The following is a 14,514-nucleotide window of genomic DNA, read 5'->3' on the forward strand; positions in this document are numbered from 1 at the left end:
TTGTGGATGGCCTTTTATGCCACGATTAGGGTTTTGAACTGGAGTCTCTGGGTATTGGGGAGCCAGTGAAGGAATTGACAGACGGGAGAGGCCAGGGAATTGGTGGATTAGTCGGGCAACAGAGTATGGAATAGATTGGAGGGGGTGCAAGAGTGTTAAGAGGGGAGGCCACAGGGCAGGAGGTTGCAGTAGTCAAGGTGGGAGATGACTAATGCATGGACTAGGGCTTTTGCAGATTCTTGGTTGAGGAATGTGCGGATCCAGGAAATATTTGAGTACAAGTCATCAGGAAGTGGAAAGGGTTTGGATATGTGGTTGGAAGGAGAGATCATAGTCAAGGATTAAACCCAAGGCAGTGAGCATGTGGGACTGGGGAGAGTGAGCAGCCATTTACTTAAATGGCTAGGTGTGTTGGGTGGGGGGAGGGGTCGAGTGAGATGGGAAAGATGATGAATTCTGTTTTGTCTATATTAAGGGACTTTGAGGGATTCTGGTTGTTGGGGTGGTGATATTTGGTCCAGAGATGTAGATCTGTGTGTCCATCAGCATAGAGATGATACTGAAAACCGTGAGATTCTATGAGCTGTCCCAGGCCAAAAGTGTAAATGGAGAAGAGCAGGGGCCCTATGACTGAACCTTGCGGGACTCCGACAGATAGGGGGTGAGGTGAGGAGGTGGTGTGCGAGTGGGAGACGCTGAATGTCCTGTCTGTTAGGTATGACGAGATCCAAAGTGAGGCAAAGTCTGATGCTATATATGTGTATGTATGTACAGGTGCTTCTCACAAAATAAATTAAACTTTTTCATGATAATCTAATTTCAGTTCTTCAATACAAAACCTGAAACTCATATATTATATAGAGTCATTACAAACCGTGATCAATTTCAAGTGTTTATTTCTGCTAATGTTGATGATTATGGCTTATAGCCAATGAAAACACAAGTTATCTCAGTAAATTAGAATACTTTATAACACCAGCTTGAAAAATGATTTTAATATCTGAAATGTTGGCCTACTGAAATGTATGTTTAGTAAATGCACTCAATACTTGGTAGTGCCTCCTTTTGCATCAATTACCGCATCAATGCGGTGTGGCATGGAGGTAATCAGTCTGTGACACTGCTGAGGTGTTATGGAAGCTCAGGTTCCTGTGATAGCAGCCTTCAGCTTGTCTGCATTGTGGGGTCTGGTGTCTCTCATCTCCCTCTGACAATACTCCATAGATACTCTGAGATAACCATAAGAAAAACACATAAAGCTAATGGAATATAGCATGTACGTTGTGAAGTTAAAGAGTAAATGCTCCTGTAGCAGCTAAATCCATAGCTAGATATTTAGGAAATTAAGGACACACTGCATGTCAGAACGAAAACTACAACACAAAAAAGTTGCAGTTAGATAAACAGGCTAAAAGTGACAGGCAACATCGCACAGAGCCCAGGCAGAGGATAACGTGAAAGTCCAAAAGAATCAATATCAAGATATTATCTACATGTATGGAACCTTATACCGGTGCATAGTAAAGCAAAGGCCCATCACAAGAAGAATATTATTCAAACAATCAATATAACATACCAAAACTACAATGAGGGACGTCTCTCCTGCCCACCCCGACGCGCGTTTCGGCGTTATCCTTCCTCAGGGGACGTGCCAAAGATGTACAAACACTGGCTATATAAAGCTGCTCGAACCGGAAGTATCTGCCGGCGCCTTCTCCAACGCGCCACCCACACATCACGTCACCCATTACCGCCGACGCAGAAACACAGGGGGCCCCATGTGATCACGCATCAGAGGAAGAGGCGAGGCAGGACCGAACCAGCAGGGACATAGGTATCCTGGCAACCACACTAAACACAAGTAAGTGTCCAGATAAGCAGCGCGCATTAGAAAACATCATTCCGTATATCAAATCAGCACAAAAAAGTATGAAAGCACGCATAAGGGATGTAATATACATCAGGTTATTATCAATATATAAAGAAACGATGTTACTTGCAATATCCCTATGGATGGCCATACTTAAGGATGTATAATTAATTGATCGCACATATATGAATATAATATGGATGCAAAAACATTCTATATCTTCTCAACAAGAGCTGCATACAATCATATCAATACATACAGTAGTTGCATAGAGCATAGGAATGCACTCCTATACATCAGTTTTGTACATATCACATCAAAGTACATAGTAGTGAATAGTCCCCTGCAAGCATGTCTATCGCAGAAATACCAGGAGTCCATAAGTCCAGATACAATTAGAATAAATTGCGACAAACATAGCAGTCTGTTGATGCTAACACTGAATATGCACGAATATAGACCATATACATAGGGTAATATACACAAACATCAAGAAATGATCAAGATTATAAATAGCCAAAGATACGGAAGATGTCGTTCATAATTCCAATTGTCCATCATGGCAATGTGGCAATCGATAAACGTCACTAGAACATAAAAGAAAAAAGTTAAAGTGCAAATAAAAATATATTATGCGGAAAAGCCACAGTTAAATTGATACACAGCAGCCGATAAACTCCAAAAAGGGAGCAAAAAGCAGGCATTCATTGAAGCCAAAAGGTTGAATCGTATTTAATAACCAAATCCATTTAGTCTCTAGTTTAGCCAGACGCTTGGACAAACCACCCCCTCTAATATTAATTTTCAGGGTATCAATACCACGTACCCTTAAAAGCGTACTATCACAATGCGGCACATGGAGTTGACAAATTACATTACATGAAACAGTGGGAGGAAGATCTGGGTATCCAATTAACTTTGGAAAATTGGAGACGATGCTGTGACACAGTTTCCAGGGGTAGTCATCAAGCCTCCCTGGCAGAGACATCCATTAAGGTCTTACACAGAACATACCAAGTTCCAAGTAAACTCCACGCTATATACCCCAACATTTCAGATAAATGCTTTAGAGGATGTGGCGCAGTGGGAGATGGCATATTTGGTGGGAATGCCCGATAGCCTCGGCTATGTGGCAGGAAGGTAGGATTAATAATTGGAAAAATGTATGGCGGGACAATACAACCTGACCCGGCCACATTCCTCCTGGGAGCCAAATACCCGGGGTTTACTAATAAATTTCACAGGCTGATAGGCCAGCTGCTTATGGCCGCTAAGCTACATATAGCTACCAGCTGGAGGTCGTCGTTTCTCTCTGTCCAGGCAGTTAGAGATAAAATGAATTCAATCCTCTTATATGAACGTATACATGCAACTAGGGAAGATCTGTGGGAGGCCTTCTACCAGATTTGGAAACCGTGGATGGATCTTAACACGAACTTAAATCTTGAACAAACCTTGACTTTATCTATTTGAGACTCTATTGTCCTGTGAGAGATTCTGATAACACTGGGGTTGAGCCGGAGTGGGGTGGGGTGCGGGGAGGTGGGAGGCAGAACTCATAAAACGGAACATAGTACAACCTTGTCTGGTAAATATACTATAGCTTACCACGAAATAAAGTGCAGTATCTCATTTCCCTCCCCACGTTCCCTCTTTTATGTCTCCCCATGTTCTTGTCTTGTTATATTTGTATTTTTGATTTTGAGTTAATATATGTATGGTTTTGCCACATTGTTCAGATTTAAGCTTATTGAACTCCCTTGTAAGGGAAACTGTTGTTCAATTGCTATGTTATTGAAAATAAAATTATTGAAACTAAAAGCGTACTATCACAGCTGTGAGAATTTTTGAAATGTTGTGGTATAGTCTTTAGGGTGGAAGCGTCCGTATGGCTGATCGCCGCCTGAATGCCCAACACGTGTTCCATAGTGCCCACCTTAAGCTAGCGCGTTGTTAATCCAACATAAATAAGGCTGCATGTGGCATAGTAAACAACATAACGAGTAGTACACGTAATATGCGGTTTAATTTTAAATGATCTTGTACCATCAAAATTATCACATCGGTCAATATTAGGGCAGGCGACGCATCTGCCACACGGAACGCAACCACCCCTCTTTCTGAAGTTGTCCAGAAATGTCAGTGTTTTTTGTCCGGCATAATGACTAGAGACAAGATGGTCTCTATGAGGTTGAGGTCAGGCGAGTTTGCTGGCCAATCAAGCACAGTGATACTGTTGTTTGTAAACTAGGTATTGGTACTTTTGGCAGTGTGGACTGGTGGCAAATCCTGCTGGAGAATGAAATTTCCATCTCCCAAAAGCTTGTTGGCAGAGGGAAGCATGAAGTGCTCTAAAATTTCCTGGTAGACGGCTGCGCTGACTTTGGTCTTGATAAAACACAGTGGACCTACACCAGCAGATGACATGGCTCCCCAAACCATCACAGATTGTGGAAACTTCACACTAGACCTCAAGCACCAAGTTAGCACCTATACACACCAGCTTGATGTGCCAGTCCGTTTTTTATTATTTCTAAGGGACCTTTCTAAACGCTTAGGAAGCCTTTGCAGGTGTTTTTTGTTAATTGTTCTAATTTACTAAAATAATGACTTTTGGGTTTTTGTTGGCTGTAAGCCATAATCCTCAACATTAACAGAAATTAAACATTTGAAACAGATCACTATTTTTAATGACTCCATATGAGTTTCATTTCTTGAATTGAAGAACTGAAATTAACTTTGATATTCTAATTTTGTGAGAAGCTCTGTATGTACATATATATATTTTTCCTATGTGATGACCGCATAGTTTAAGTAAATGAAAGTGCTATGGTCTCTGGCTGTATACATTGTGCTGAGTAGTGTGCATGGTCATTATGTAGCTTGGCAGGGAGCCACACAACCTCCAGGTTCTGCTGCGTATGTAGATGCTGTATCATGTGTGCCTGTGTTTGGATGGGATCCCTCTTGCAGCAAAAGTGAAGTCTTCAGGCTGCCGAGTGTGTGAGGTCTTCATGTTAAAGTGTTGTGGGTATTTCTGAAACCTTTTCTTCTCTACTTGTTCCTGTGTACTTTGTGTTGGGTATAATTTGTTTTCTTCCACTAGATGGCAGTATAGTATAAGATGCTTGCGGTGAGCGAGCAGCGCGCTGTGCCCATCACTGAATGCTGAGGCTTGTCTTCCTGAGGCCATTCTTATGAGTTACAAAATGGCTGGAAAGTATATCGGCTTAATACATACAGCTTCCATTGTCCAAGGAAAATATAGCTGCGGGATCTGATCAGCTAGTGAATTTTGCTCATGTTGAAGTCTGTCATTTAGAATTAACTATGAGGCTCCTTGCATTTGTCTGTGACGTATCGTATATAACTCCAGTGTATGTGACTGTTCTTCTCTTTTAGACAAAACGCACCATCAAAGAATAAAGTCTACGATAGCCGTGGGATCCTTCTATCGAATGGGATGGACCTGTGTGATTGCTTGGATGAAGACTGTATGGGCTGCTTCTATGCCTGCCGAAAGTGCGGCTCCAACAAGTGCGGCATAGAGTGCAGATGTGACCGCAAATGGCTTTATGAACAGATAGAGATAGAAGGAGGTGAAGTCATCCGAAATAAGCATGTTTGATACAGGGCTCCCTCCTCGAAGTATCTGGTCAAAGACTCTTGGGGCTCGTTCCGACGTCTGAAGTTTCTCATACACACGGCCGAGTTTCGTCAGTGTTCATTCAAATCCTCATCAGTTTTTACCATCAGTTTTTCCAATAAGCAGAAAAGAAAGGACTTTTCTCGAGCTCCTGCTGTCAAGGTCTGTGAAAATCAGACTGCATACGAATGACATCTTAATGCTGTCCAATTTTTAGTTTTTTTGTAAGTTTTTAAAAGGTTGCAATTCATACATACAGTAAGTCTTAGCTTTACTGTAGTAAAATTTCAAAAAAAGGTAAAGTCTCGTTTTTGCTTGTTTTGTGACTTTCTGACAATGCAGTCTAAAAAAAAAAAAAAAAAAAAAGTCTAATAAACAGTTTTTCCTCCAGAAGTCTGAGCTTGTAGAGATATTTGATACAGCCAATCCCTCCTAAAAAGGAGATGGCCATCTGACCAGTACGGACCACAGCTACAATAGCTGCATCTGTCCACATTGGGTACTATGGGGCCCTTCACACAGGCACTTTGTCTCTGAGCGGAAAAGTGTATCCAGACTAGTCAATTCAATAACTCTGCTTTCATATGCCAGCTGAAGTATGGCACCGCAGTAATCGCCCGGCTGCGGCACCTTCATCTTCTGTAACCTGCGTGTCTCCCAGCTACAGTCTGTGCAAGTGACTAGAATGGGCTAATAGGGGGTATGCCCCTTGTTTCTAGCAATGTAACACTGCATTATTCATCTCCCAGCCAAATGGGGACATTCCTGCACCCAGCCGTGCCACAGATACACACTCTTAGGCCAACCCATTCTGTGATGCCCTATTACACAAAAGTTCTCTTTGAAAACTTTCCAAATGGGGACATTGCCCACCAGGTGAGGCTTTGGGTGCAATCCTCGATCCACTATAGCCATCCAATATGCACAGCCAGATAAATGTCATCAAGCTTTGTTGTGTAGCACATCACTGCTACTTTTCAGCACACAGGCCTTTTTCAGGTTGGATGGTAACTTTAACGCTACAGATATTGACCTCCAAAAAGATTTTACGGCTGAGTTGCAGCAAATCCAAGCAATGATTTCTAACAGCATAGTTTCTCTGAGGAGAGGATGCAGACAGTCCCATGTTTCAGGCTTTGTCCATATATTCGCTGTTCCTGACTATCCCAGCAGAGGGCAGTATTGGGTAGCATGTGAACGGTGGAGATATTAATGTGACCAGCGCGCCCCGCAAATGAGGATTTCACTAACCCCTGATACTTTCCAATTTGTAATAGCATTTCATGTGGCAGAGCGAGCTGTTGAGGGATTGTCTGTCTGGTCGAGGGCTCCTGAATAGCAGGGGAATCTATTTAACACAAACTTGCACTGAATCACAGTATAAAATGCATTCCTTGCTGAGAGGTAAGATACAAATATTGCTGACCAGTAAGGAAATGAACAGCCGAATCCTGTATGATCTCCTTTTTTTTATACACGTTTGCTTTAACGAAAAAATATAACTCTTAAAAAGAGGTAACTGAAGTTTAAAGAAGAAAAAAGTACAGTGTGTCACCCCTATTACCTGAGAAGGTCCCGTAGAAGCATGGATAGACTTCACATGTGGCGCCCGGCTGCATTACCCTATTGGCGGGTGTTTAATATCCTTTGCACACAGGCAGACTATATGTAATGGGTCAGTCCCCATAGGCGGCCATGGTTCTCACCGCATGAATCCTACACACTATTTCACCACTGACCACAAGGGTGTTCTGTGTTGTACAAAAGATTGTATCACCTGATTGAGTGTTTTGCTTGTTCATCTGGTACGTAACAGTCTGTTTACTATGAAATGAGTGTTCTTAACACTAGGGTTGAGCGACTTTTGCTTTTTTAGGATCGAGTTGGGTTTTGTGAAACCCGACCTTCTCGAAAGTCGGATCGCGTGAAATCGGCCGATTCTACTGTAAAGTCGGGTTCCAGACCGGAACACGAAACCCAATGCAAGTCAATGTGGATTATTTTTTACATTTACTTAATCTCTCTCTCATATGTTGTATTTGACTGCGGAAATCACTGCAGCCCAAACGGTGATATGGCTCTATGACGCCGCAGAAACCAGGCCGGAACCTATGTCATCGCGCTGCCCACACTCCTTAATTGGCTGAAAAAAAAGGCGGGGAAGGCGTCATACAAAACGCGACTTTGGCGCCAAGATCGCCGACCACATGGCCGATCCCACGCTGGAGTCGGGTCGGGTTTCACGAAACTCGACTTTGCCAAAAGTCGGCGACTTTTGAAAATGAACGATCCGTTTCGCTCAACCCTACTTAACACTAGTCCATATAATCTCCAGTGTAAAAGCCTTAGTGTCCCCTTTAAGCTTCTTTCACACTTCCGTCTTATGCTGTGCGTCGTTGTGCAGTAAAATGACATATTGACAGACGTTATGAAAATAGTGAGAAACGTGTGTGACGCATCCAGTGTAATGACGGATGCGTCGTTTGTGTTGTTGCCACAATTTCAATGGAGAAATTTCAGGGAATCAAATGTCTTGAGAGACTTTTTCCCGGATTTGAAAATCCTTCCGGGCATGCTCAGAGGGGGATACGTCGCTGGATTCCTGTGTGGGACGGATCCTGCGTCCATAGGCTTCTATTATAGCCAACAACAGACAGCGTAGGATGCGTTGCTGACCGATTTTTCCGACGTGCGTAAAAAACGTTCCTCTGAACATTTTCTCCGCACAACGGACCGCTATTTTCTGACAGATCCAGTGCACGACGGATGAAACTGATGGCAATCCGTCGCGAATTACAAGTCTGTGGGAAAATGCAGGATCCTGCAAATCTCCAAACACTAACAAATATTCAGAGATCACCCGAGCAACAAGTACACTCGCTTATCACTAGTGATGAGCATACATGCTCGTGTGCTAAGTGTTTTTGCCGTGCTCAAAAAATGTTTGAGGCCCCGTGACTGTTCGACAACCACAACGCAGGCAGAGATTTACTAACACAGGCAATCCCTGCAAGTGTTGCAGCTGTCGAACAGCCTCGAGGCATGCAGCTAGGGGTCCTCCAACATTTTTCGAGCACGCCAATAACACATGGCACACGAGCACGCAAGGATAACACAATATAAGTTGATGTGGTTAACCCCCGAAGCTTTTTTCTGCTTTGCGTTTTTGTTTTTTGCTCCCCTTCCTTCCCAGAGCCCTAACTTTTTTTTTTTCCCATCAATATTGCCATGTGAAGGCTTATTTTTTGCGGGACAAGTTGTACTTTTGAATGAATGCAATCCCACACTCCTTTTTTGTTTGGCTTTTTTGCTAGGTTCACTAAATGCTAAAAGTGACCTACTAATATGATTCTCCAGGTCATTACGAGTTCATAGACACCAAACATGTCTAGGTTCTTTTTTAAGTGGTGAAAAAAAATTCCAAATCTGAAGAGATGCGGGCTGAGCGGCATCAAAGGCCGGGCACAAACCATGGTGTATCTGTACGTCATAGGTCATGAAGGGGTTAATAACTACATTTCCAGACACAGGCCCTGAACAAGAGGGGTGCTGTTTGTGGGGGATAGAATAAATCCTTTTATTTTTCTGCGTAAGAGTTATCTGAAGCAGAAGCTAAACTTAGCAATGAATTAAAGGTAATGAATCACATTAACATCTCAAATAAAATGTCATCCGCCACATTTGCATATCATACCTCATTTTGGCTTCTTTAAACACAAAGTGATGGAGTCGTCCATCACACGATTTCAGCTGACTGCTAGTAGGAACGTATTGCCTGTGCCCCAAGGATCTAAGCACCCCCACATGGCTATACATCTCTCCCATCCCAGCAAATGTGCTAATTCTGCTTTCTAACCCTTTAATAAGTCTGTCCTTGCAAATGAGACCATGGGCTCCTGCGGCTGACATCTAATATTAGTACTGAGGGGAGATTGCAAGGGGATAAGAAGAACCTGAAGCCCCCTGGTTCCTGGATAGCTGCTTTATTTCCAATTAGCTTCTATTTCACATAGACTAATGCAATTAAAGAATAATCACAGATGAGGAGCTGGGATTGAAAGCCAAGGATTTCACCGGCGTCCTGCATTTATTCAGTATTTTCTACCACAAAGACATAATAATAAATACATTGGACTTTTGTTCATTCGTGTGCAGGTTCATTCACAGTTTTACTATTTGGCACGTGATTAAGCCAGTCCGCAACAACGTAATTAGTGTACACCATGCTCTCAGGTAAATTAGTTGTTCATAAATCCATGTTTGTTACTGAGCCTTGAAAACTGCAGGATATTCATAATGGTAGAGGGAGGGGGATACATTCCTATCATTAAAAAAAGTTTAAGATGAAAGCGCTAGAATTAATGTGTACGGTTTTACCCTATTGATGGTTTTCAAGTGCATCTCAACTGATCTCTTTAAAGGGACTCTGTCAGCACAGAATGACTGTTCAACCCAGTACAGACGCTAGATGCACCATGGCGGGGCAATCATTTCAGGGCAACTTCTCACCTTGTTTTCCCTCTCTCCGCTCTTCTCTGGCTCTATGAGGCCCTCGCTCTCAGTCACAGTAGAAGAAGCTGGAGATAGAAGGGGAAAACAAGCGGGTGGGAAGGTGCCCTGACATGATTGGTCCTGCCATGACGCATCGAGTGTTTGTGTCACGACTCTGTTGTCAGTTGTCCCAAGACCAAGGGGCTCCTTCCCTGTCCCAAACGCTAGTTACGCCCTAGCTCGCACTGTTCTCCAGATTACTTCAGATGGTGAAGACGCCGGGGCCATGTACCTTGCCTTAGCTCCTGAATCCGCCCTCATTCTGTACCCTTCCCCCACCCAGAAAGAGGGGAGTAGTAGTGTACCATAATACACCAACCAGATTAACAAGGTAAAACAAACAGGGATAAAGGAAAATACCAATCATAAATATACTCACACAAACCGTTACAAACACAGAACCCAGTTGCATTTTACGTGCGTGAGGGGGATAACACTCAATGGTGGTCCACAATACTAACCCCAACTCCAAACGCAAGCACAGTAGATAGGAGGACACTGAGTACATAGGTGCATAAAAATTCATAAGTTTATCCATATCAAGCAATATAAACACCTACAGTATAGAAGACATTCAGGAATAGACGGAGGTTTTGCGGTCACTGTCTTTATAATATTACACGTATCGCACAGTACCAAAATCAAGTTGCTTTAATAATGTGACTGCACAACTATAGGTCAGGAGCCACTTATATCATAGAATCACAAATATATACTTGTCGTGCAAAGTGCGCGATATTTTAAAAAAAAGCGTGACTCATACCAGATATAATTTAACCCACAAGAGGCATGAAAGCACTGAAGTCAGTGCATATAATAAAATTGCACATGCCCCACATAGTCCCAAAAGGAAAAAAAAAAAAAAAAAGTGCTATAGTGCAGTTATATCAGGGAAGGACACCGTTTCTACAGAACCCACATTATTGTATCTAGGCAAATAAATGTCAAGCCTATTTCTAGCAGGTCCTTACCAAGATGTAAAGCAGTGATACCCTAAATCAGATCAGGTGAAGCAATCCCTGTGACAGCTTGTACTTGGTTTGGACAGTCCTATTATGCTGACAGTCTCCCTTTAACTCCTTCTGCATCCAACAATGTGCAGGGAAACCCTGAGCCTGTAAAAGCCAAATAATGCAACATTTTTAAATAATCATTATTCAAAAAATGATTTTATTTTATTTTTTTTTAGCATAAAGTGCATGTATAATATTAAATCTAATCAATTCTTGGAACAGTTTTTAATTGTCATCAGTATGCAGTGAGGCAGAAATTTCTGTTTGAAAGGGTGTCTGTTAGAAGGTCTACGGCTGCTCATCCCGTGAGAGTGCCAAGGAGAGGAGTGGAAAGTGAATGCAAAAATAAGTTTGTGGCAACATATGCATTGGGGTTTGCCAAGGAAGTGAAGATTGATCATTATGCCAATGAGCATGTAAGTGCATCCACAGCCGTCCCAGACCTGGCAGTGCTCTAGCTCCCCTCAGTACACCCTGCTTAACACCTCCCCTTACCGTGAATGACGTGATAGTGATATCAAAACCAGAAGTGGTGCATATGTTTCTATTAGACTTTCCCTCTGATTGTTCCACTGCTGGTTTTGGCTTACAAATACTGACCAAACCCTGAATGTGTGCACATGGCCTAAGGGTTTGTTTACACCAGCAATTAATTGTTTGTGTGACGAATCGTAACTCTTGACTAGCAAATGATGTTGGACAAGTGTTTACAGAGGGCAAAATTAATACAGTTGAATAGTGATTGTAACATTGTGCACTGTTCACACAGATAATCTGCGCAGTGCTGTTTAATGCTGTGCTCAGGGCAGAGCAGAGTGCGCCTGCGCGGTCCTGTGAGGCTACTGTGCAGGCGCGAGCTCTAGGTTTGTTAGGTGGATGACGCATCACATCAATCAAAGCAGGAGGATGTGATTAGGAGGAGGGACGTACACCGCGGCAAAGATGCCCATCGGACCGGACCACTCTTATTAACATACACCGCTGGAGCATATCAAATGGTATTTTGGGGGCATACACGGGGAGTCAGGAGCTGACAGACACGTTTGTGGAACGCAGCACAGGAGCAGTTAAAGGTGGTGGCATTTGTTCATAGGCTCAACAACTGGTGACAGGTTCCCTTTAACGATGAACAAGTGTTTTTGGACACATCGTTCAGTCTTTTAACCCATTCAGATTACTCAATTATTGTGAATAGGTTGTTAACATTAGAATCTAAGGGTATGTGCACACGTTGCGGATTTGGCCCTGCAGATCAGCAGCTGTTTTCCATGCCTTGTACAGTACCATGTAAACCTATGGAAAATCAAATCCGCAGTGCACATGCTGCAGAAAATTCCACGCAGAAACGCTGAGGTTTATTTTCCACAGCATGTCAATTCTTTGTGCGGATTCCACAGCATTTTACATTATAGGAATCCGTAAGTGTAAAAACGCAGGTGAAATCTGCACAAAATTTGTAGAAAACCCGGAGGGAATCCGCAGGTAAAATGTAGGTAATTTTACCTGCGGATTCTGCAGAATGCGCGTGGAAAAATCCGCAATGGAATCTGCAACGTGGGCACAAACCCCAAAGGATTCAACCAGTGTCAGTACACCTCTCCCAGTAAAGGGCCTACATCGGGTCAGTGACAATAGTACGTCAGTGCATTGATTGGATATGTAAACTCTCCTCTGTGGCAGTCATTCCTGCGGCAATCAAAGAGTACCTGTAATAATTGCTGACATATGTCACTTTCTGTAAAGCATTCATTAGGGATGTCTGATTTGCTCAAGTGGGATATTAGCATGAAAACTGATGGGTAAAAGCAATTAACATTAACGTTAATTATCTTCATGGACAGCAAAGGGTATCATAAGCAAAAAAAAACATCATGGTTCAAAATGGAAACCTTTTTTTGTGAGAAATTCATGTTTTGCATACATCATATTGTGATTTTAAATGTAATTCAATATTTGCATTGATTAAAACTTTAGTATTGAAAAGAAATAGGATGTTGTGTTTTTGTTTTTTTTCTAATTACCGGTATTTACTTGTGTTTCCGGTGGGGCGAAGTAGAAGACAAAGATCAGACGTTTAAACTGCCCACATACTCATACACATGGCTCATGTGCTCTACAGACTCACTAGGTCCAGCGTTTGGCTGCACTGGTCACATGCACTTACAGTAAGTCACGGTGGCAGGGGGACAAGGATCTTGGATTTCCAATAGCCAGTCCTTTTCTACGGGACATATGTCGCTGCCAAAGGAGTCGGGCAGTGGCTTTTTTTTTTAGAAAACGTAAAAATGCTCAGCCGAGCTAAGTGCACCTGTAAATATAGGAGATCGTGTGGTGGGGGGGATGGCTGTAGGCCGAACGATCATTTGGCCGACAGCTGTCTAGTGTGTATGTTTCTTAATCTCTACCCCTGCAGGCCTCTGGGTAATTGAAAGTTAACCCCAGATAATTTATTTTACTCTTTCCCGCATTTTGATGTAACTGTCCTGATATTGTGTTACTTACCATATCAGTGTAGGATGTACAGTCAGAAGGATGGCTATGCCACAGGAGTTGTCGGGGGCAGCTATTGCAGCCATAGTATACAGCTAACTCTGATTCCAGCACTTTAACTTCTCAGATGCCACGGTCAGTAGTGACAGCAGGATGTGAGGAACATATAAAGTAAGAGCGCTCCCTCTGTCGGCCCATTGGTGTCACCGCATCATGATTGTGGAGGGCTGATGGGTTTTTATGGCAACAGACAGGGTCTGATAGGCTACTTGTCAGTCTAACACCAATGAGACAAACTACACTACTCATGTAGCTCATTTATCTATGGTAGCAAAGGACTATGTTCAGATCCCCTTGTAGGACTAATAAATATTGTATGCTAATCCTACAGAGCAATTAAACAGCAAGGTGTAATGTCCTTGGACATTGACATATAAAGAACATAAGAATATAAAAACAATTCTTTATTGAAATGGATTATTACAAATAACAGGTTAACATACAGCAAAAGTAGGGTAAGAGTGCAATTTGTGGCTACAATAATTGAGATGTATGTAAAAATACAAGAGTAGGTAAACATAGCCAAGTAGATTTTACATAAAGTGCCAGTGCAATGAAAAAACTTAACCAAACCCTGATAGCAAAGAACCTGTACAGATGAGCACACAGAGCCAGTCACATCCACTATTACAATACATAATAGTACAATAATTAAGTGAAAAGCAATGTATTGGAACATTGTATGGTTTCATCTTTTGTAACTACTAGAATTGTGCAAAAAGATTAGCGCAGCCTTTATCCGTCATCTGCGTGTGGTCATTGTTGCACTCACTAGGCATCTCATGGCCTATTAAACCCCTTCACGACCTTGCCCTTTTCCATTTTTGCGTTCTCGTTTTTCGCTCCCCTCCTTCCCAGAGCCATAACTTTTTTTTATTTTTCCG

At 42.5% G+C, this 14,514-nt stretch overlaps 1 protein-coding gene across 1 annotated transcript in view; it reads left to right on the forward strand.

Annotated features, from left to right (window-relative positions):
• ARL14EP (ARF like GTPase 14 effector protein) overlaps positions 1-5,818 on the forward strand; it is a 28,296-nt gene extending 22,478 nt beyond the window's left edge. Inside the window, exon 3 of the mRNA XM_077288055.1 lies at positions 5,273-5,818. Within this exon, the coding sequence (XP_077144170.1) occupies positions 5,273-5,498 (226 nt within the window). The 3' untranslated portion in view covers positions 5,499-5,818. The remainder of the gene's footprint in view (positions 1-5,272) is intronic.
• The last annotated feature ends 8,696 nt before the right edge of the window (positions 5,819-14,514 follow it).

This window comes from Ranitomeya variabilis, chromosome 2 (genome assembly GCF_051348905.1).
Source record: "Ranitomeya variabilis isolate aRanVar5 chromosome 2, aRanVar5.hap1, whole genome shotgun sequence".
NCBI lineage: Eukaryota > Metazoa > Chordata > Amphibia > Anura > Dendrobatidae > Ranitomeya > Ranitomeya variabilis.